The sequence below is a fragment of the Neofelis nebulosa genome, chromosome 4 (assembly GCF_028018385.1).
Source record: "Neofelis nebulosa isolate mNeoNeb1 chromosome 4, mNeoNeb1.pri, whole genome shotgun sequence".
Classification (NCBI taxonomy): Eukaryota; Metazoa; Chordata; class Mammalia; order Carnivora; family Felidae; genus Neofelis; species Neofelis nebulosa.
In genome coordinates this window covers 78,045,951-78,070,851 of record NC_080785.1, presented here as the reverse complement: position 1 = coordinate 78,070,851, position 24,901 = coordinate 78,045,951, and the positions used below count along the sequence as shown (strand labels likewise).

Here is a 24,901-nt window from a genome sequence, read left to right as displayed (position 1 = left end):
AACTAGACAGCAACATGCAGAATGAAACTAGACCACTTTCTTATACCATTCACAAAAAATAAACTCAAAATGGATAAAGGACCTGAATGTGAGACAGGAAACCCATCAAAACCCTAGAAGGGAAAGCAGGAAAAAACCTCTCTGACCTCAGCCGCAGCAACTTCTTACTTGACACATCTCCAAAGGCAAGGGAATTAAAAGCAAAAATGAACTACTGGGACCTCATCAAGATAAAAAGCTTCTGTACTACAAAGAAAACAATAAACAAAACTAAAAGGCAACCAACAGAATGGGAGAAGATATTTGCAAATGACATATCAGATAAAGGGCTAGTATCCAAAATCTATAAAGAACTCACCAAACTCCACACCCAAAAACCAAATAATCCAGTGAAGAAATGGGCAGAAGACACGAATAGACACTTCTCTAAAGAAGACATCCAGATGGCCAACAGGCACATGAAAAGATGCTCAATGTCACTCCTCATCAGGGAAATACAAATCAAAACCACACTGAGATATCACTTCACGCCAGAGTGGCTAAAATTAACAAATCAGGAGACTATCAATGCTGGAGAAGATGTGGAGAAACGGGAACCCTCTTGCACTGTTGGTGGGAATGCAAACAGGTGCAGCTGCTCTGGAAAACAGTGTGGAGGTTCCTCAAAAAATTAAAACTAGATCTACCCTATCACCCAGCAATAGCACTGCTAGGAATTTACCCAAGGGATACAGGAGTGCTGAGGCACAGGGCCACATGTACCCCAATGTTTATAGCAGCACTTTCAACAATAGCCAAATTATGGAAAGAGCCTAAATGTCCATTAAATGACAAATGGATAAAGAAATTGTGGTTTATATACACAATGGAGTACTACGTGGCAATGAGAAAGAATGAAATATGGCCTTTTGTAGCAACGTGGATGGAACTGGAGAGTGTTATGCTAAGTGAAGTAAGTCATACAGAGAAAGACAGATACCATATGTTTTCACTCTTATGTGGATTCTGAGAAACTTAAAAGAAGTCCGTGGGAGAGGAGAAGGAAAAAAAAAAAAAAAAAAAAAGAGGTTAGAGATGGAGAGAGCCAAAGCATAAGAGACTCTTAAAAACTGAGAACAAACTGAGGGTTGATGGGGGGTGGGACGGAGGGGAAAGTGGGTGATGGGCACTGAGGAGGGCACCTGTTGGGATAAGCACTGGATGTTGTATGGAAACCAATTTCATAATAAATTTTATATTTAAAAAAAATCAAATGAATGGTAAAAAAAATTCAGTATAGCAGTGACCACTGGATGTGGCAGTCGAGGCGGATATATGTCATGATTTGAAAAACTGCAGTGTTCTAGTTCAGAGATTGAACTGGTGACTTCACATGTGTTCACTTTATTAATATACTTCATAATTTATACTGTTACTTTCTACTTGTCAAATATTATAGTAAAAAAAATAATTGGCTTATGAATCTATATTTCTAAATAGCATTAACTGAATATAGAAAGTTGAAGAAAAATAGTAATGGAAACGGCAAGATGCATGTGAATAAGAGAGCCCAAGAAAAAGATTAACTCAAAGGAAAGAAGAAAGAGGAACTTTAATACAAGGGTTCTCAATAATTATTCATCTCAGGTTTTAAACAGAAAATTCTGTGATTCACAAGAGAAATATTACTGAAGTATGCACATTTTGTAAGTTATTTGTTAGTTTTATACTTCTTTTTCATAATTTTCTGTTCCTTCATAATTCAATAATTAGCACAATCTTCTGATTAATAATAGTGTTTTACAGGATACTCAAAGGGGAAGATTTTGATCTGTAATAATTGAAAAAGCAGGAGTCAATATAATTCACAGGTGGTATTTAATGTATTTTATATTTTGATTTGTATTAATTTATTTACCTTACTAATTATGGCATTTAGAATAATGTCAAAGGTAGTTTGTATTATCTAAATATGACTACATACCAGTTAATATCTTTTAAAAAGTTAAAAAGAAAGAAAAAAGAAAAGCTTGTATTAGACAGATACTATTCATTCAATAAAGACTCATAAAGATCTGAGAGCCCAACAACAAACTAGAAGTTTATGGTCACTAAAGAAGATAACTTACTGTTAGCCTTAAAGGGTTTAAATTTAGTTGATTTAAAAGTAATATGTACATCAGACAACACTACCTAAAATTGAGCAGATACTAAAATAAATCCTACCTGAGAATGGTACATCTCTAAGAACAGTAGGAGCCCAGCCCCTCCAAAGGGAAATCCAACCATCTTCAGACACTTTCCTGCTGATAAATCGATGTAATTCTTCATAAGAAAACTTCTTAGATTGCATCTTGGTTCTAATCAATTCTAATGGACTTATCACAGTTACTGCACCAACTAATACAAACAAGTAAATATAAGAAAATAAAAACAAAACCATGTACGATGCAAACATATATACAGAAATATTTCATCATTATATATAAAAAAATTTTATTCTGAAATGTCTGCAAACCTTAAAATCAAATAGGTAAGGATGCCAATATATTGGTGCACCTTATTTTTCCTTGATAAGGGTATTTCTTAAAAGTCTGTTTTCATTCAACTTCCTCTTTCCGGTTTCAATTCTTTTTCTTTTTTTTTAAGATTTTATTTTATTTTTTAAAGTAACGTGTAATGTCTAATATCTATATTCAATGTAGGGCTCAAACTCTCAACCCTGAGATCATGAGTCATGTGCTCCACCCACTGAGCAAAGCCAGGTGCTCCTAGTTTCAAGTCTTTCAAGAGCAGTTCCAGAAATATTACACATCAATTAAAGTACTATAAAACCTCACTTTTATATTTCTCACGGAGAGAAATATCCTTCTTCACAGAGGCAAATTCCCTTCTGAATAGACTCTGAATCCCAGAGTCTACAAGGAAAATGATTCAGGACTTGGGCATCAATTTGATATCAACCTGACATTAATCTGACATCTGATGTAACACTAAAATCTAGAAAATATAAAGTCTAACCTCTCTGCCCAAGATTCAAAAGGGATGGGTTGATCCCCTCCTATCCTATGGCAATCACCATACTACGACTCAAAGAGTATACATATTAACAAATCAGTACAAACTACAATGCAAAATACATCTTACCAATATTCTGTATTTTATGGAACATTATCTGTGAGTGTCAAAATTTTAAAATAAGCTTTAAACCGAAATCAAAATGACATAACAATATGTTTAAGTTTATTAAACAATAAGTTTATTACTTACATCTAGCAACAATTCCAGCAACAATTGGTATATGACTTTCATTTTCTCCTAATTTTGATTTCAGAAAATAAGTTAATTGATCATAGCAGGTAAAATAAATGACTGTGGCAGGAACTGCCATCACTCTGTTAGAAACACACAAACAAAAAGATTTATACAAAATTAACAAAAGGCTTAAGTGTATTCTTAAATTATTAAATATAAGCAAAAATCCTTATATTGTGTATAAGCTGAAAACCACAATGAATCAGTACAAATGATCAACTTTTCCTTTAAAATTATTGTGTTTAACTTAGTATGCAACAAAACGATACACAGTAGGTATGGTATCTGCCCTATGGAAGTTTAGATTCTAGTTGTGAAGGTAAGTTACAGAGCACTTGGTCAGGTCATAAATAGGAAAAGACTAATGAGGACACTCCTCTACCTCCTTGACTTGTTTTATTGTTTCTGGTCTCCCAAAATCTTCCTCCCAACTACATTTACTATAATGTGAAAACCTCTGAAGTAAAAAATACAAGAGCATTTATAAAATATTTTTCAAACTATGGGCCATATGTCATACCTGCTTATAACTAGAAATAAATTACAATTAACGTTTTGAGGAAATTCCAATGACATACCTTTCAAATGAAATGATCAAAAGGGTATTATAAATAAAATTAAACACAAAGGTGGGGCACTGGGTGGCTCAGTAGGTTAAGCATCCAAGTCTTGATTTCAGCTCAGGTCATAATCTCACAATTCGTGAGACTGAGCCCTGAGTTGGATTCTGCACAGACAGCATGGAGCCTGCTTAGGATTCTCTCTCCATCTCTCTCTGCCCCTCCCCGACTTATGCTTTCTCTCTCTCAAAATAAATAAATACATAAAAATTAAACACAAAGTTGCAGGCACTCTCATGTTATATATATTAACACAACAAGAAACCAACTTATGTTTATGGTCTAACTAGGGGACATTCACAGACCATACTTTGAAATGTCTAAGGTTCCATAGTGAAATTTGATGATGAGAATTAGAAAAAGAATTGACTGTTGGTTCTGGATCAGCCACTAACTTTAGAATTTTAGGCACTGTTTAAAATATATGCCTATGGGCGCCTGGGTGGCTCAGTCGGTTGGGCATCCAACTTCGGCTCAGGTCATAATCACACGGTTTGTGAGTTTGAGCCCTGTGTCAGGCTCTGTGCTGACAGCTCAGAGCCTGGAGCCTACTTCAGATTCTATGTCTCCCTCTCTCTCTGCCCCTCACCCGCTCATGCTCTGTCTCTCTCTGTCAAAAATAAACATTAAAAAAAATTAAAATATACACCTCAAAGTTGACTAATTCACTCCATAAAAAGATACATTAAAAAGAAATAAGACAGGGGTGCCTGGGTGGCTCAGTCTGTGAAGTGGCCAACTTCAGCTCAGGTCATGATCTAGTGGTTCATGGATTTGAGCCCCGTGTTGGGCTCTGTGCAGCTCAGAGCCTGGAGCCTGCTGTCTCCCTCTCTCTGCTCCCTCCCCCGACTCATGCTCTGTCACTCTCTCAAAAATAAAACATTTAAAAAATTTAAAAGAAAAAGAAATGAAACAAAGTATTACTTGGGCTTTTTCCATTTAGCCTTACTAGTTTATCATATTAACTCATATAATAGCTAGTTAGTAGAGAATTAAAATTATCCAAGAAAGGGAAAGTACACACATCAGGGTATTTCTTGTTAGTAAAATAAATAAAAAACCAAATAACACCAAATTCTTCATTTCAGAAAATGCAAACAAAATTATGCACCAAAGACCTAACACAGCAGGCCTGGTTGTTCAAATCTTCTTTATCTTCAGGAAGACCTTTCTGCATGCCTGACTTTTGGCCAACTCTAAGGAATTTAGCCCTTGGAATAGTCCCTGCAATAAGGTTTCTTCGGTATGTTTGTAGCACAAAGTCAACTTGTTTAGGCTGATTTGTGCAAATGATGTGGTTTTTGGTAAATATCTGTTTTCTTCTGGGGGGTCTGGAGTTCTGGTAATCACAGCTGGTCATAAAGCAAGGTCATCAATCCCAATGTGAGCTTCAGACTGCCATTCAAATGTTTTTTTAAGGTAGAAACACTTTACACACGCTGCTGCACTTCAGTGGTGGAAGAACAAGCATGTCCTGTGGGATGTCACCAGGGAGGGCCCTGGAAGCCTTGTGCCTGTCTGGTCAACTACTGTTGTGCCTTTCCATTACTGATTCTGCTTTGTCTCCTTTTGCTGCAGTAAATCACAGACATGAGTATAACCTTAGGTCCTGTGAGTCCTTCTAACAAATCATCAAATATGTGGGTGGTTGTGAGACTCACAAAACAATGTTTTAGAAAATGAAAAACCCTAATATTAAAAATGCACAATTTTATGCAACCATGTTTACTATAAGGCAAAATAAAACAGCAATCACCATTTAGTGAGAAAAAATAGTAAATTATAACTTACAAAGTAGGGGGAAGGCCACTCCACAGGGATTTAATGCCCTCATTTCGAATGATTTTCAAAAAGGCATCCTAAAATTATAATAGAAAAAAGTGTCAAAATATATCCAAAAGTGTCAAAATGTAACCCAACATTACAAATTTTTTGACAAATGATTGGTACACTGATTCTTTTAAGCATTTATGTCCAAAATATGAGTTTCTCAAACTTATATTACATCCATTCTTTTAAAACTTTCAAACATAAGTAAAACATTTCTGAATGATACTTTCTGCTAAGCAGAATAAAAACTATGTCACTAAGCTTTGGATTATTCTACTTAGGGCTTAGATGCCAAGTTTTATAAAGTTTATTATAAAAAGGAATTGGAGTAATGGCAGAAAATTGGTCAGATTAACTCTCTTGACCTACTAAAGAATCTGAGAAAATATTATTTAAACCCAATACTTGAATTCTCTGGAGAGGAATCAAAAGCAGGTAAAGATCAGAGGAAAGTACTGTTAAGAGAGAGCAATGAGAGATTTGCAAGTTTGTAGCTTTTTACCCACTGAAGTCAGCTGAGAACAGCACATGTACTTGCTTAAGGTGGCAAATACAGAGTGCAGGGTGGCAAATAAAGAGTGCACAAAGTTTGCATACAAAATCAGCCACAAAACTTGGCTCGCTAATAAATTATGCAATGCCTAGAGGAAGATAACAAAGTGCTGGCAACAGCAACAACAACAAAAAAAGCAGCAGCTAAAAGCTGCTGAGTGGAAGTTTCAGCTGCAACGCACCACAGGGGAACCTAAATATGGAGTCTGAATAGAGTCAAAGTTCAGTGCTAGAATTCTAGAACAAAACTGACTCTTTAGAAGAATATAAAAGAAATCCAGAGTCCTTACAACACATCATTCATAACTTCCACTATACAATCAAAATTGATTAGGGGTGCCTGGGTGGCTCAGTTGGTTAAACGTCCAACTTTCAGCTCACGTCATGATCTCATGGTTCGTCAGTTCGAGCCCCGCTTCGGGCTCTGTGCTGACAGCTCGGAGCCTGGAGCCTACTCCGGATTCTGTGTCTCCCTCTCTCTGCCCTTCCCCTGCTCTCTCTCTCGCTCTCTCTCAAAAATAAACATTAAAAAATTTTAAAAAATTGATTAGATATAGAACAAAATATGCCCATACTTAAAGAAAAAGTAGTCAATAGAAATCAATACTGAAATTTCAAATAATATAGTTAGCAGACAAGAATTCTAAAGCAGCTATTATAAATATATTTAAAAAACTAAAAAGAGGATACATACATAATGAGTGAACAAATTTGGAATTTCAGCAAAGAAACAGTTACCATAAAAAACAGCCAAATGAAAATTCTAAACCTGAAATAAAAAATTCACTAAGTGGGCTTAATAGCAGAATGGAAGCAGCAAATAAAGAGTTGGTGAACTTGAAGGTAGATCTTCAATCTGAAGAAGGGGGAGAAAACGAATGAGGAAAAATGAACAGAGGCTCAGGGACACTGGGGAAACATTAAGTGGTAGAATGGTTTTATATGGAATCAGACAGGAAGGGAGAGAAAACAGTCTTAGAAATAACCTGAACAAATGATGGCCAAAAACTTCCCCAAATAAGTGAAAGATACCAATTTACAGAGCCTAAAATCACAAGGATCCCAAGCAAAATAAACCCAGTGAAAACGAAAAAAGACAAGAAAAATGATAAGGGGTGATACAAATGAAGGCTAACCTCTCATCGGACACATGGAAGGCCACAAGATAATGTAATGACACGTTAAACGTACTGAAAAACACATTATGCCAGAATTTTGTATGTTGCCAACAGGCTTCAAAAAAATGCTTGATAAAGACATTTCACTAGAACAAAAGCTGAGAGAAAAACTGCCAAAATACCTGCACTAAATAAAGAAATGTTGAGAAAAGTTCTTCAGAAAAGAGGGCCACAATGCCAAATAGCAACTAAGATCTTCAAACAAGTTAGGAAGTACAGGAGAAATGGTAAATATGCGGTTATATATGAAACATTTATTTTCCTTCTTTCTCCTTTTAACTACTTTAAAAGATACAAGACTCTTTAAATAAAAAATTCTAATAGTGAAACGTGGAATTTGTAACATGCAAAGATGAACTGTACACGAAGCTATAGCACAAATAAAGATGAGAGTGAATGGTGTCAAGAACTGTGAAGGGGCTGGGACTGTACTCCACCTGCAAGTTGACAAATCAGCCAGCCACAGTATCATGAGAGCTGGTAGAAGATAAGAATCTCTGGGATAAGAGGTAAAGGACAGTTTATTACTCACAGGACCAGCAGCAGCCAGAGTATCAGCATTTCTGTGCCAGTTTCCTGAGCCCCAATTTCCACAAGGCAACATGAAGAAGGCTGGAAGATACCTGAACATATGGTGGCCTGCATTATAGGAGGGGAAATCTGACCATAGGGAACCCCAATCCTCTATAATAGGCAGTGAGGATACTTTCCTTTGCCCTAGAGGGAAACACTGTATCATCCAAGCTTATTCATTATGTAAACATCCTTGAAAAGATGGTAAGGACAAAGGGCAGTCAGTACCTTGCTCAAAACTTATGCAAAAATGTGGAAGATTTTTGGAGCATTGTCTCCCTAGAAACGGGAATAGAGAAGTCAATGTAATATTAATTATAATTGAACTCATCCAAAAGAGAGCAAGGAGAAAAAAAACAAAAAGCAACAGAGGGAGCATATAGTTTTGGACTGACACTCAACCATGTTAGTAATTTTTGGGGCGCCTGGGTGACTCAGTTGGTTAAGCATTGAATGCTGCTCAGGTCACGATCTCACAGTTTGTGGGTTCAAGCCCCAAGTGGGGCTCTGTGCTGACAGCTCAGAGCCTGCAGCCTTCTTTGGATACTGTGTCTCCCTGTCTCTCTGCCCCTCCCCTGCTCATGCTCTCTTTCTCTCAAAATTAAACATTAAAAAAATAAATAAAGGGGCGCCTGGGTGGCGCAGTCGGTTAAGCGTCCGACTTCAGCCAGGTCACGATCTCGCGGTCCGTGAGTTCGAGCCCCGCGTCAGGCTCTGGGCTGATGGCTCAGAGCCTGGAGCCTGTTTCCGATTCTGTGTCTCCCTCTCTCTCTGCCCCTCCCCCGTTCATGCTCTGTCTCTCTCTGTCCCAAAAATAAATAAAAAACTTAAAAAAAAAAAAAATAAAAAATAAAAAATAAATAAAGTACTAAATTATCCAATTAAAAATCAGAGATTGTAAGAGAGGGTAACAAAAGAATAAGGCCCAGCTATGTTGTCTTGGAGTAAAAGGATGGAAAAAGATATACTTTATAAATAATAATATGAGAAAACTGGAGTGGCTATATTATATCAGACAAAAATTTCAATATAATGAATACCAGTAGTGATAAGGACACTTCATTATGATGAAAATATATCAGAAAAACATACCAAAATCCATGTAACAAACCTAACAGAACTAAAAGGGAAAACAGACAAACTGTCAATCATAATTGAAGATTTTTATATCCTCTTTCAGTGACTGACAGAGTAAAGAAAAAATTGAGTAATAATTTAGAAGATCTAAATGAAACATCAGCCATCCTGACCTAATAGTTTATAGGATACTATGCCCAACAATTGCAGAGTACAGATTTTATCAACTTTTTTTTTTTTTTTTAATTTTTTTTATTTTTGGGACAGAGAGAGACAGAGCATGAACGGGGGAGGGGCAGAGAGAGAGGGAGACACAGAATCGGAAACAGGCTCCAGGCTCCGAGCCATCAGCCCAGAGCCTGACGCGGGGCTCGAACTCACGGACCGCGAGATCGTGACCTGGCTGAAGTCGGACGCTTAACCGACTGCGCCACCCAGGCGCCCCTGCAGAGTACAGATTTTAAAGTGTACATAAAGGGGTGCGTAGGTGGCTCAGTCAACTGAGTGTTTCGAATCTTGATTTCAGCTCAGTCATGATCCTACAGTCGTGGAATCAAGCCCCACTTAAGATTCTTTCTCTCTCTCTCTCCCTCTGGCCTTCTTTCCCACTTGTATGCTCTCTCTCTTTCTAAAATAAATAAATAGATAGAGATAGATAGATAGTAGATGGGTAAAGTGCATATAAAATATTCAACAAGACAGAGCATATGTAGGGCCATTAAGCAAGACTCAATAAATTTCAAAAATGTGAAAATTTACAGAGTATATTCCTCTAATCACACTGGAATTAAAAGTAGACATCAGGAATAACAGGATATCTAGAAAGTACCCAATTATTAAGAAATTAAAATACTACACTTCTAAACCCAGGGCAAAAAATGAAATTACAAGGGAAATCAGAAAATATTTCAACTGATAATAAAAACAGAACATCAAAATTGTGGAATACATCAGTGCTCGGAAGGATATAGTTGCCACTTCTGTCCTCACAACAAGAAAAAAGCTGAACTGAAAAATTAACAACTTGTTTTACATTTAGAAACGTAACCAGTTTTCAAATATACCCCAAACTTATATTCTCCTTAACAAAGCTGAGCGAGGGAAACTATTTTATCAGACCCTCATTTACTGCAGTTTTGCCAAAATCTGCAATCTGGCACAGTGGAAATACCCAATTCATGCTCCGTAAGAGTAAGACCTAGTCATAGGACTATAGAATGTTTCTCTTCCTACATACTTACCACCCCATCAACAGGGCTCCTGTGAAACAGAGGATCACAGCTGAAAGAACCACAAACCTAAGACCCTATTTGAGCAGTCTCTAGGAAAACTCAAAGATGATAGCAAACAAGACAAAAAAATAGGACACTAGAGGGAATTTTATTCTCTGAGAACACAGCTATAACAGGCAGTAAACATAGACTAGCTTCTAATCAGATAAACATATCACTTGACAATAAAGCTGTATTTACCTGTTGTTTTTTTTTTTTAACCCAATACAACATGCCTGGCTTTCAACAAAAAAACTACAAAGCACGCTGAACGGCAAACAACACAGTCTGAAGAGACAAAGCAAGCATCAGAACCAGACTCATATATGGCAGAGATTTCAGAATTATCAGACTGGGAATCTAAAAACATTTAAAAAAAATTAATAATAACTAAGATGAATATGCCAAGCATTCTAATGGTAGTGTCAGAGGAGCAGAGGAAGAAAATGAGGAGGGGTTAGGGTTTTCCTGTCACCAGTGTAAGGCAAGCCAGAACTTCCTCTCTGCTGTCTTAGTCTGTTTGAGCTGCTATAACCAAGTACCTTATAAACGAAAGAAATTTATTTCCCACATTTCTAGGGGCTGGAAGTCCCAGACCAGGGTGCCAGCAAGGTCACAGGGTCCTCTTCCAGGTCTTTGATTTCTCATTGAATTCTCACACAGTGGAAGGACAAGGGAACTCTGGGGTCTCTTTTCTAAGGACATTAATTCCGTACGTGTCTGCCCTCATGACATAATCACCTCTCAAAGGCTACACCTCCTAATACCATCACATCAGGTATCAGGATTTCAACGTATGAATTTTGGGGAGACACAAACATTCAGATCATATCACCTGTGTAAGAGTAAAGAAACTCTCCACACGGTGTGCCCATGGAGGCTAAGTGAGGAACCTTAACTTCCAGCTACACTCAGTACTAACAAGGTGACACCCCTCTTCCTCTAACATTGTCTAAAAAGCCAGCCACAATAGAATGTTTCAGTGAGATTCAGAGTCTCATAATGTAATACTTAAAATTTCTTGGTTTCAATAAAAAAAAAAATAATCACTTGTCATTCTAAGAAACAGGAAGATGTCAAACTGAATGAAAAGAGACAATAAACAGACGCCAACACTGAGAAAAGAAGAATATTAAAATTATCTCACATAGATTTTAAAGCAGTCAACAGTAAAATCACTGAATGATCATTTACAAAAACATCCAAAAATTAGGAAGCCTCAGCAAATAAATATACACCCAAAAACCCTATAAAGACAGAATTCTAAAAAATGTTCAAGTAACACATTAGAAGGCAGGAAAAATAAAACAGAAACAGAAAACAAAGAGAAAGCAAAAAAGGAAATGGTAGGCTGTTAACAATGAGACAATAGAACCAAAATGGAATCACGTATGCTCACCCCGATGTCAGCACAACCAGCATAGTACCTAACCTAACTGCAGTTTCAGCCTCTCCTAAGAACATGACCTTTAATCAGTCAATGTGTAATTACCAGGTTAGCACTAGTGAGGTAATCTGCCAGACAGACCCCCACCTTCCCTCAGAGGAAGGTGACCTTGCCTGTAACAATCCACTCCTGGTTAGTAGAACTTCCTGGCCCCATCTTCTTCTGCCTATAAAAGTCTTCTGTTTGGTGTAGCTCCTCAGAGCTCCTTTCTACTTGCTAGATGCAACACTGCCCAAATCATGAATTGTTGAAATAAAGCCAATTAGATCTTCAAATTTAGTCAGTGAATTTTGCTTTTTAACAAAGTTCTAATATATCTGTAACTCTATTAAATATCAGTAGTCTAAATACATCTGGTAAAAGATAAAAACTGACAGTAGTTCAAAAAACATGACCCAATTATATGCTATTATGGGGAGCAAAATTTGCCACCACAAAATGTGACTTTTTGACATGTAGATTATTTTAGGCTGAATATTTTCAAGAAACATAAGGTTCAGGAAGAAACTTTGACCTTCTTTCTGTCTAAAAGAGTTTAGAAAGAGGAAGTGCTCTAGGAAGGGAGCTTTCACCATAGATAACTACAGTATAATATAAAGTAGGTGTGGTAGAGAGAAATCTAGCAAAATCTGTTAAAATTCCTGTGTCCCAATGTTTCTATGTGGTTCAGCACACATTATTTACCATTTACTTTTTCATATTCCTGTGAATTGTCTTTATTTCTTTGAAGTCCCAGACCCCTTTCCCTTCTTAACTGTGGGTGGCATATAAACCTTAAATGCCTGCCTGGGGGCTGTATCATCTTACAGAGCACCTGTACATATGTAATTAAGTTTGATTTTCTCCTGTTAACCTGTCTCATTGTCAACACAGTAAAGATGTCATTTCTTCCCAAAGAGATATATAGCCTTAACACAATTTCTACAAAAATCTTAGTGACATTTTTTATAGATATAAAAATATTTTTCTAAAATTTATATGAAGAGACCAAGGAACTTCAGGAATAGCTAAAACAACTTTGAACAAGAAAAATAAAAATAAAGTGGGAGAAATCAGTCTACCCAATTTCAGGGCTTATACAGTTATAGTAATTAAGACTGTGTGATCTCAATACCCAAAAAACAAATAATCCAGTGAAGAAATGGGTAAAAGACATGAATAGACACTTCCCCAAAGAAGACATCCAGATGGCCAACAGACACATGCAAAAATGCTCAACATCACTCATCATCAGGGAAATACAAATCAAAACCACAAGGAGGTACCACCTCACATCTGTGAGAATGGCTAACATTAACAACTCAGGCAACTACAGATGTTGGCGAGGATGAGGAGAAAGAGGATCTCTTTTGTACTGCCGGTGGGAATGCAAACTGGTGCAGCCACTCTGGAAAACAGTGTGGAGGTTCCTCAAAAAATTAAAAACAAAACTACCCTACGACCCAGCAAGTGCACTACTAAGCATTTATCCAAGGGATACAGGTATGCTGTTTCAAAGGGACACATGTACCCCAATGTTTATAGCAGCACGATCAACAACAGCCAAAGTATGGAAAGAGCCTAAATGTCCATTGATGGATGAATGGATAAAGAAGATATGGTATATATAAAATATGGAGTATTACTTGGCAATCAGAAAGAATGAAATCTTGCCATTTACAACTACGTGGATGGAACCAGAGGGTATTATGCTAAGCAAAATTAGTCAGAAAAAGACAAATATCCTATGACTTAATTCATATGAGGACTTCAAGACACGGAACAGATGAACATAAGTGAAGGTAAGCAAAAATAATATAAAAACAGGGAGGGGGACAAAACATAAGAGACTCTTAAATAATGGAGAACAAACAGAGGGTTACCAGAGGGGTTGTGGGAGGGAGGGACAGGCTAAATGGATAAGGGGCATTACGGAATCTACTCCTAAAATCATTGTTACACTATATGATAACTAACTTGAACGTAAATTTAAAAAACAATAATATATTAAATAAAGAAAAAAAAAGACTGTGTGGTACTGATATAGGTAATAGACAAAAAAATGAATGAGAGAGAGTAAAGAATTCAAAACTAGAGCCACAGAGTATGCCCAAATGATTCTTGATAAATGTGCAAAAGCACCTAATGGAGGAAAGACAGCCTTTTAACAAATCCAACTAGACACCCACAGGCAAAATGAACAAAAGCAATGAAAAGGTCAACCTTGGGTTTATACTTTATGTAAGAATAATTCAAAATGGATCAAAGACTTACACATAAAACATAAAGCTATAAAACTTATTAAAGATAAAGCATTCTTAGATTTGACACCTAAAGCAAGAAAAAAAATGATAAGTTGAACTACATCAAATTTAAGCTTTAACTCCATGAAAGACTGTTCAAGAGGATGAAAAGGTAAGTCTGAGAGTGGAAAAAATATGTGCAAATCCACATTCAAGAGAAGATTATTATCTAGATTTTATAAAGAGTTCTCAAAACCTAACAGTAAAAATACCAAGAGTTCAATTGGAAAATGGGCAGAAGACATGAGAAGCCATTTCCCTGAAGAGGATATACTAATAAACAATAAGCATATGAAAAGATGTTCAACATCATTAGCCACTAAGGAAATGCAAATTAAAACCACAATGAGATATCATTAGACATCTATCAAAACTGCTAAAAAGTGACAACATCAAAGGCTAGTGAGGATATGGAGAAATTAGAACAGTCACACACTGCCACTGGCAATGTAAAATGGTACCACTAGTCTAGAAAACAGATTGGCAGTTTCTTAAACTCTCAACATACAACTACCATGTGACCTAACAACTGCACTCCTAGGCATTTATCCCAGAAAAATGAAGACTTATGATGATATTAGGACTTATAAAATTAGAAATATACATTTTGGTCTTTGTCCATGGTTCCTGGCACAGTTCCTAAAATCAATATAATTTCCTAATTGATAAAGAGCAGTGGAGCACCTTTTGTTCTAATATTTGGCCTTTTTTCTTAGTCCTAAAAAGCTCCAAAGAATAAAGGTGAAAAGGGTATCTTTTGTTATTCATAACTGTGGGGGATAAGCTTAGGAACCCCCCGGGCTTACATCAATGGGTTAACAAGGCATAAAGAAATACAAGGCCATAGGATGTTCACACCCGAGCTTGGGTAAACAAGATTGGCACCCCAACAATAGGGAGGTGCAAAGGAACCCCAGGATAGAGAAGGGCACAAAGGTGCCCAATACAAAGATTTATGAGGTAAGCAAGATTAGGTGTTCAGGGCAGAAGTGCCCCCCAATTTAGTACTATAGCAAAATGCTGCTTTCACAGGAGGAAAGGACCAAGTTACATAAATAGGTAAATTGAGCTATAGACTGCTGTGATGCAGGTGAAGCTGCCCAGAGCTGAGATGATTAACAAAAGAAAGGTGCCTTATTAACTCTGAGGTCAAGTGTCCTATCTGTCTCATCCCCTAGTCTAGCTAAGATAAACGGAGGTGGTGCTTCACGTCCACTGTAAACAATCTTCTGCCCAACTGCCTGGCGCCCAGATTTTGTTTTGTTTTAACCCAAACCCCTAACCCCGAATATCTTCAAGACCCCCTTTTCCTCACGTCCCCAAGTTAATGTTCACAGATTCAATGCTCCTTTGTACATGCCCATCATGTTTGCAAGCCTTCTGATCCTAATAAAAACGGGGCTAATAAAAACCCTGATTCAGGGCTCTTGTCTTTTCCCAGACATTAGCCATCTCTTGCTTTTCATCGTGCATCCTGCTCTTTTGCTGGCCAAAAGAGAGCTTTAGACTTAGAGTCTATGACATGTAACAAGTCTCTTTCAAACCCCATCAAGTTTATGCTAAGGAGGTGACTTATGAAAGGTCCCTCAGGACTGGGCACCTGGGTGGCTCAAGTCAGGTGAGTAGTCCTGTCTGACTCTTGATTTCAGCTCAGGTCATGATCCCAGGGTCAAGGATCAAGTCCCACTCCATACCGAGAATGGAGCCTGCTTAAAATTCTCTCTCTCCCTCTGCCCCTCTCCCTGCTAGTATACACATGCTCTCTCCCTCTTCCTGAAAAAAGAAAAAAATAAAAAATAAACATGAAAAGTCCCTACTAGATAAGCAGTGGATGGGGGGCTGGCTGCTGGGGTACCCAACCATGTGATTAAAGGGCTCAAACTTCTAGTCTCACTCCACTACCCTAACCCATACCCCAACTTCAGGGGCTCTGGGGAGGAAAAAGGGACAAGAGGTTACATTAATAACCAAAGCCCAATAATTTGATCAATCATGCCTATATAACAAAGCCTCCTTAAAAATCCCTCATGTATGGGGTTTAAAAACTTCCAACTTGGTGAGCACAGCACATGGAAGTTCAAGGAGGGTGACATACCTAGAGAATGAAGCTCCATACCCACCCCCCGAGTCTTGCACTAATGTGTCTCTTCTACCAGGCTATTCCTGAGGTGTACCCTTTCATAAAAAGCTGGTCATCTAGTTAGTAAACTATTTTCTTGAGTTCTGTGAGCTATTTAGCAATTCACTGAATCTGAAAAGGGGGTTGCAGGAACCTTTGTTTACAGCCAGTTACTCAGAAACACAGGTGACAACCTGATCTATGATTGGCATCTGAAGTGGGAATAGTCCTATGGTGTCAGAATGGAGTTAAACTCTAGGATACCTAGCTGGTGTTCATTAATACTTGAAGAATTGTTTGGCCTAAGGGAAAAAACCCACATATCTGGTTGAGAAAATGCTGTAAATAGAGTGTTCGCAGAAAAAAAAACAGTGAGTAGTTTTGTTTTGTTTTTTAATACTTTCACACAAAAACCCAGAAATGAATCTATGTAACAGCTTTATTTGAAACAGCCCCAAACTAGAAACAACCCAAAAAGCAAACTGTGGTACATCAATGCCATGGAACTACTGAGCAATGAAAAAGAACAAACTACTGATAAATGCAACAACCTGAATGAATCTCCAGGTAATAATGATAAATGAAAAGTGCTAATCCAAAAATGTTATATATGTTATTATTCCATCCACAGAACATTCTTGAAATGAGAAAATGATATAAATGAAGAACACATGGGGTACCTGGGTGGCTCAGTCAGTTGAGCATCCGACTTTGGCTCAGTTCATGATCTCACGGTTTGTGGGTTCAAGCCCCATGTCAGGCTCTGTGCTGACAGCTCAGAGCCTGGAGCCGGCTTCGGATTCTTTGTTTCCCTCTCTCTCTGCCCTTTTCCTGCTCACGTGCGCTCTCTCTCTCTCTCTCTCTCTCTCTCTCTCTCAAAAATAAATAAACATTAACAAATTTTTTTTAAAAAAATGAAAAACACATTAGCGGCTGCCAGGTGTTAAGGAGCAGTTGAGAACACAAAGGAAATGGGTGTGGCTATAAAAGGGAAACAGGAAGGATCCTTGTGGTGATGGAATTGTTCTACACCTTAAATGCATCAATGCCAATATCCTGGATGTGATATGGTACCAGTTTTGTATGATGTTACCACTTGGGGGGAAGTAGGAAAAAGGTATATGGGATCTGTCTGTATATTTTTCTTAAAATTGTTATTATCTATAATTATGTCGAAATTAAAAAGTTCATTTTTTCTTTTCACACAAAAAAGTACAAACAGATGAAAAGAAAGTTAATAAGTTAATTAAAAGCAAAGCAGTACTTGCCTTTTCCTGCCTTACATCTACCTTTTAACTCTGGATAACTGTGCTAACTGTATCATGGACTTTTACTCTCTTACAATTAGAAAAATCTTTCATACACAAATCGTAAAAATAGAAAACATATTGTGATTATAAATAACATAATCTCCTTACCAATGTACCCTGGAATCGTCCTGGCTTCTTATACCATGCTTTGTTGCCTTCCTCTTCACAAACACATAGATGATCCATAAGTCCATTACTATATACAAAACATTTTCCTAACAAAGAAGATTCCAACAGTCAAAACCTACTTCACACAACTATGCTATTTTTACAGATGAACAAATTCAAAGTACAATGAGTTGACTAGAAAATTACGAAAAGAGATATACCTTTGTTTTCACCTTTTAGGATGAAAAATACATACGCTGATTTGCTTATGACATAGCACTAGTCTCTAAACTCAAAGTAGTGAAAAGTAATAGAGTAAATTTTACATTTTCAGAATGTAGAAAGCAAATGCACACAGAAATAAATTCTTTTAGGGTATATGAGGGAATACAGGGGGGAAATAAAGGAGGAAAACCTGTTTTGAAAAGAGAACATGGGTGTACATCCTATTTGACAAGAAGAAAACTGTGGTATACAAGGGAAATTCAGGCAATAAAATTTTTTTTGGACTATACATAAGTGAAACAGACATATAAATAAATAAAAACATACACATAAATCTAATGTACACTTGAAAGTTGCTTAGAGAGTAGATTTTAAAAGTTCTCATCACAAGAAAATGTTAATTGTGTGAGGTGATAGAACATTGACTAAACTTACTGGGTTGATCATTTTGCAATACACACATACATTAATTCATTATGTGGCACACCTAAAACTAATACAATGTTATATGTCAATTATATCCCAATTAGAAAAATACACTATTTAAAAAAGGTTCTTCTCACCAATGTAAACTGTGCTATGCTTTGTCCCTTGCTCTCTATTTATACTGCTCAATCTTGACATTCATCAGTTCCCACCTAAGTTACTACAACTTTCCCTAATAGCAACTCCTTCCAATTATTGGACTCACTCTAGCTGCCAAAATTACCTTTTCTGTTCAACCATGTATAATTCTGTGAGTTTCGTAATATGTAAGTCTAAATGTCTCCTTCTGCTTTTAAGGATTTCTTAAATGTGTAGGAAACTACCTTCCCTTTTACTCTCCTATAATCCATCTATACTTTCCTCCATCTGAAATATGCCTATTGTTCATTCCATCTCAGTACTGTGTTCATCAGAGGGGCATCTATGTCCAAGCCAACATTCTCATAGTCCAAGCAATCTGTTTTCTGCTACTTAAACATGTTTGAGGGGCACCTGAATAGCTCAGCTGGTTAAGCATCTGACTTCAGCTTGAGTCATGATCTTGTGGTTCATGGGTTTAGCCCTGCGTCGGGCTCTGTGCTAATAGCTCAGAGCTTGGAGCCTCCTTTGGATTTTGTGTGTTCCTCTTTTTCTGTCCCTCCCCACCTTGTACTTTCTCTCTCTCTCTCTCAAAAATAAACATTAAAAAAAATTTTAACATGTTTAAAATATCATCTTTATAAAATTGTGGAAGATTGATAAAGGAATTGCTATTTTTTTCCCATCTAATAAAAATACATGACTACTCTTTTCAAATTCACATAAACCATACTATCCTGATAAAATAATGATTTCTAAGCACTATATTCACGCACCAGTTGGATGACTGTTGGATGAATGTTCTAGGATGGGCAGAACTCTTAGACTAAGGAGGAAGCTAGAGTCTAAGATTCCTTACACTTTTAATTGTGCTCTTGTGAGACACATACTCAAATATTAAATCACCCGATACTTTAATCAGCTATATAAAAGAGTTATAAGTGTTTTATATATATTTGTTTTAGGGCTAGACTCCATCACGTACAACTAAGTACGTGCCAAAAAGCATTTCTGCATGAGGATAAAGAGCCATGAACTTTAAAAAATTAACAAAAAGTATTTTTCAAACAAAAATGAATAAAGTAACATTTAAAAACCTAACAAGATTTTCAGGATAACTAGTACACATACCTTTGGAGAATGGGTTCCTTTGCGCTTGCAGTCGAATTTTAACGACATCCAGAGGAGTCACTATGAAGAAACATAAATTTTAATTAATAATACCTGTAAATTATACAGATATTTGTCCAAATATGACAAAATGTAGCAAATCATACCCCTCTTCATGACTATGTGAGTAAGATTATTTATCTCAAAGTGGTTTTAAATGTAACATTCTAATTTTTTGCCCTTGAATTCTGTTTAGAAGAGGATCAATGAGAAGACAATTACTTCTCTCATCACTAAACTATCATTTATAATATTTCTATAATAATTCCATTCCAAACCTAAAATACTAGTATTTTTAAGACACTACATCATCTAAGGTAAAGAATAAAAGTTTTAGAAGTCTATATAAAAATTTGAGAATAACTCTATTACAAGTAATCAACAATATTAGTTTTTCTAACACATTAAATTTAGCTATATCAAATAAAAACTATAGATAATGAAAAAGTGAGTAAGCTAGCCATAAATCGTCTTTACTGTCACATTGTGTTACTCCATTTGGGAATAGCACAGTAAAGGAGAATTGTTTTCATTTGCATGCTATTTTATCCAAGTAGGAAAAAATGCTGAATAGTGGTTGTAAGAAACCTTTTCCTCATCTGAGAATGAGGAAGTCACATTAGATTATCTTTAAGGTCTTTACAACACTAACTGAAGTAAGATAGCACATCCAACAGTAATACATTTATATGTGTTCTAATCATCTGCTATCTTATCTAAATAAACTAGCCATCTATCACCTAACTATATTGTTTGTCTTTCTCTAGAAGAAATAGACTGTAAAAAACAGAAAATGTGGCCAAAGGAATTTAAGAAATTCACTGTTAATGCAAGCAAAAGAAAACGTAACTTGTATTTGTTGCTACCATAAGTTGCCCAAGTTCTAAATCATTCATTATACTAATATTTTATCCTATTTTCTTGTTTCCTTTTAAAAAAGGCTAATAGAGTCATAAAAGTTCAATATTGACAGGCACTTCAATATTGGTCTGAGCCCGATTTCATAGGTAAAAATGAAGTTCAGAGAGAAGTAGGGACTGTCTCAAACTGCACTCAGCCTAAGAATGGCAAAGACAGTAATAAAATTCAAGTCTCTTGATTCTCTCTCCAGAGTTATTTTTATGTTACGCTGATGGAGAGATATGATGAAGCATGAATGATAATACTATCATTATTTCAGACAGTAAATTCAAATGGAAATCTATAACAGTTACATAATCTATAACATTAACATTATTTTACCCATTAGTGATGTCAGGATAGCTCCAGTACAAGAGGCAAACATTTGTTGAAGGGGTGTCACTTTGATAATCTGTGGTCCCTCTGACTCAGGATCCATATTTTTAACTGACTAAAGAAAAATCTGTTAAGGAAAATCAAAATGTAAGATAGGAGTTTAATGAAAATGCCCTCAGATCTGACTGCTAAAAATTAAATCATCTATAAAAACAGTAGCCAGCATTAATATCAAAGCACGTGCTGTTGACCACAATCAAAAATAAATATATATAAGTTCTACACAAAGGCACTAACTACACAATTGTCATTAATAGAACATGCACTCTGATTTTCCAAAAATGGTAGTGCACTTAAGCTGTGTGAGCAGCATCACATTTGTAAGACAGTTCATAGGGCAGTAAGAATACAGACTCTGGCCAAGTAACAGAATGAAGGCACCTGATCAACAAGGCCCAGAATCTGTGTATTTAGCCTCATAAGAACTACTTACATACTCTAATATAGAGCTAGCAAATATATCATTATTTCTGATGTATGCCAAAAGTTGCTCCAAAGGTATAAAATAAAAACACATAATCTTCAAAAGAAGCATTATCTTAGAAAAATTTGATGTGAAAAGCAATATATACTCTTTTCTAAAAAGCCAGTTAATATAAAAAAGCATAAAAACCACTTATAAACCTTTTATTCAAAAATAACCACTAGCAATATAAGGGTATCACCTTTCCAAATGTCTATGTACACACAAATGCATATATAAGTATGTACATGTATATAACATATACACACATGCACCTGCAGATTACACATAATAAATCAAACACGTACAAACATTTGTATACCTGTGTACATGCATCTTTTTAAAAAAACAAATAGGTTAATACTATTCATAATGTTTAGTATCAGTGTGGACCCTTAAAAATACATTACAGACATTGTATCAATAAATATAGATTTATACTATCATTTTTAATACTTTGAGTTTTTGATTGTATTTAATCAGTCTCACATTGTTGGATATTTAGGTCACTGTCAAATTTTCATTATTCATTCACTCATACACTCTTGTATAAATATCCTCATATACATAGTTTTTTGTAGTCTTCCTAGAATTACTATATAAGAAAAAGTAAGCTTGCAAGGCTTAACTAAAAACTTGAGATAAATTGCCAAAATGCTTTCCAGAAAGACTGGACCAATTTATACTTCTACTGGAAATAAATGAGTTCCTATTAACCCAGAATTTCACCAAACTCACTCACTCACTCACTCACTCTCACACTCTCTCTCTCTCCCAAACACACTTTGGTATCACTTATTTTTTTTGTGAACAATTTGAAAGTAGGTTGAATACATCACACCTCTTCATCCTAAAAACCTCAGAATATTCTTTAAAAAAAATTTTTTTAATGTTTATGTTTTTGAGAGAGAGAAAGAGAGAGACAGAGCATTAAATCATCTATAAAATGATGGGAGAGGGGTAGAGAGAGAGGGAGACCACAGAATCTGAAGCAGGCTCCAGGCTCTGAGCTGTCAGCACAGAGCCTGACCTGGGGCTCGAAAGCAAAAACTGTGAGATCGTGACCTGAGGCGAAGTCAGATGCTTGACCAACTGAGTCATCCAGGTGCCTTACCTCAGAATATTCTTACATTTCACAGTAACATTATCAAATTGAGGAAACTTAATTTAGAGAGTATCCTATGGTTCATATTCCAATTTTATCAATCATCCCAATAATGAACTTCATAAAAATGGTAGTCTTATTGTTTCTTTGGACTTTTCTTACTACTCACCTGGTTTAAGTCTTTTCCTCAACTCTATGCTGCAATATTTTGTTTGTAACATCAGTAGCTGAAAATCTGTAGTGAAAAATGAAAGTAATTGTGTTATTTTTTCACACAAGAAAAGGAGAACCTAAGGAAAGGAGTATGCAAAAAAAAACCAAAAGACAAATCAACAAATATTTACTGAGTATCCTCTTTTACACACTTTGAGGAATATTGCCACAGTAAATTTATTCTGCTAAAAAAAACCCAAAAACAATTCTAGAACCTGCACACTCTGATTAACCTTAGCATCACTGAGTCAGTAAGATTTTGTGCTGCAAAATTAAGTATTCAGCATTATCTATCTATGAAGTATTTTTTAGGAAAAAAGTTTAATCTAAATCTAAACAATCCACTGGATCTAAGTTCCAATTTATAGGAAATTCAGAGACTCAAGTAACATGGTTAAGAATACCACAAAATAGGAGAAATTGTAACACTCTATAGGACTATTGTCTTGGTTTCAACAAATGAAATTAAGGTGGGAGAAAAGCAGGGGAGGGAGAACTGTTCTAGTATAAGGGAATCTTGTGAGAGTTAGCAACCAAATACATCTTGATTCAAATAAATGAAATTTTAAAAGTCAGTTTAAGGGTAAATAAGGAAATCTAAACATCATCTACATATCAGATATTAAAAAATTATTATTGATTTTGTTTGATGAGATAATAGTACTATGGTTATACTGGAAGTGTCTTTTTTCAATTAGAATTTTTATTTATTTATTTTGAGAGAAAGAGAGAGAATGAGAATGAGAAAGAGAAAGAAAGAGAGTAAGCGTGTGCTATGAAGGGGGAAGGGCAGAGAGAGCGCATCCCAAATGTGGATTACTTTCACAACCATGAGATCATGACCTGAGCTGAAATCAATAGTCAGACAGACACTTAACCGACTGAGCCACCCAGGCACTCCCAGAAGTGTCTTTTTTTTTTTTTTTTTTTTTTAAGAGAGTCACAGTGTAAGTATTAAAAGCTAAAGTGTTATGATAGCTGTAGTTTACAATACTTCAGAACAAATAAATATACTAATGTTAATAATCTGCTGGGGTGCCTGGGTGGCTCAGTCAGTTAAGAGTTTGACTCTTGGATTGAGCTTTACGCTGGGCATAAAGCCTGCTTAGGATTCTCTCTCTCCCTCTACCCTTCCCCTGCTGTGCACACACTCTCAAAACAAACAAACAAACAAACAAACTCCTAAATCTAGGTGGTAAATATACCATAAGTTTTTCACTGTTCTGTATTTTTCTGTATACAGGAAAATTTGAACAATGAAATTTTTTTAGTTCCTGAAATTTATGTAGAAACTTCAAGTCAAGTCCAAGAAAATACTTTTAACATTTGTTTATTTGAACATAGTTAAGTGGAAAAATAATAAACATATGCTAGAATATAGGTGTACTCCTCCAGAAGACTAAAAAGGCCTACAATGCTTTATTTTGACATCCTTTCCAGCAAAGTTGTTAACCTGAATATGCTCAAACCAGAAAAAAGAGTCAAAAAAACTGATATATTTCTAACAATTATATAGAATTATATAGAATGTAAGTCAGAAATTCAGTTGTAACATTTGAGAACTCAGAATTAAGGTTATTGGACTTTTTATTTCTTCTTAATAGAAAAGTATTTTAAAAAAATTATAGCAGCAATTTTTATAAGATCATAATCTACTTAACAACGAGATCTGAAAAATTAGTCTCTTTTTCAATTTATCTGAAAAATAATATGGGAAAAAATGAACAACATAACCACAGATTTGGAGGCAGATGGTGAAAAAGTGGGAAGTAATAATCATTGAGGACTGTCTAGAACTTAGATTCTCCAGTGTTTTAAATTCCTTACAGTCCTATCATCCTACTTATCTTTTTTCTTTGCATCCTTCTACTCTTCTAGTGGCAGCTATTCTACCCTTTCCAGGGAACACACAGACTATTGGGGGAGATGATTTTAACATTAATATATCCTGTAAACTCAGTATATTTCGTAAAGAAATATTCTGCAAGAAAAGCTTTTTCCCCAAGTCCCCCAGCTCCTATTTTTTACACCTTTTCTGCATTCTACACAGTACTTAAGTTGGTATTAATAGTTTGGTATACACCGCCAAGGTGATTTTCAAGTATAAAAGGCAAACATTCTCAAGCATGAATAATGAACGAGCCCTTCTTGGGGAAAGAAATAAATTTAATTAGTGACAAAATAATACTCAACCAAACAATGGA

General features: G+C 35.9%; 1 protein-coding gene across 7 annotated transcripts in view; it reads right to left on the bottom strand.

Annotated features, from left to right (window-relative positions):
- SLC25A40 (solute carrier family 25 member 40) overlaps nt 1-24,901 on the bottom strand; it is a 68,721-nt gene that overhangs the window by 31,835 nt on the left and 11,985 nt on the right. For 6 of the 7 annotated variants that reach the window (XR_009260508.1, XR_009260511.1, XR_009260510.1 and 3 more), the window contains exons 2-8: nt 22,654-22,719; nt 20,863-20,983; nt 19,582-19,641; nt 17,662-17,768; nt 5,706-5,773; nt 3,250-3,374; nt 2,206-2,379 (exon numbers count right to left, since the gene is read on the bottom strand). Coding sequence is in view for 2 of the 7 variants with exons in the window: in XM_058725220.1 (XP_058581203.1) it covers nt 2,206-2,379; nt 3,250-3,374; nt 5,706-5,773; nt 17,662-17,768; nt 19,582-19,641; nt 20,863-20,959 (631 nt within the window). In the remaining 5 variants the exon portion in view is untranslated. Of the gene's footprint in view, nt 1-2,205; nt 2,380-3,249; nt 3,375-5,705; nt 5,774-8,006; nt 8,094-17,661; nt 17,769-19,581; nt 19,642-20,862; nt 20,984-22,653; nt 22,720-24,901 lie in introns of those variants that run through there. The other variant, XM_058725221.1, reaches the window with a different exon arrangement.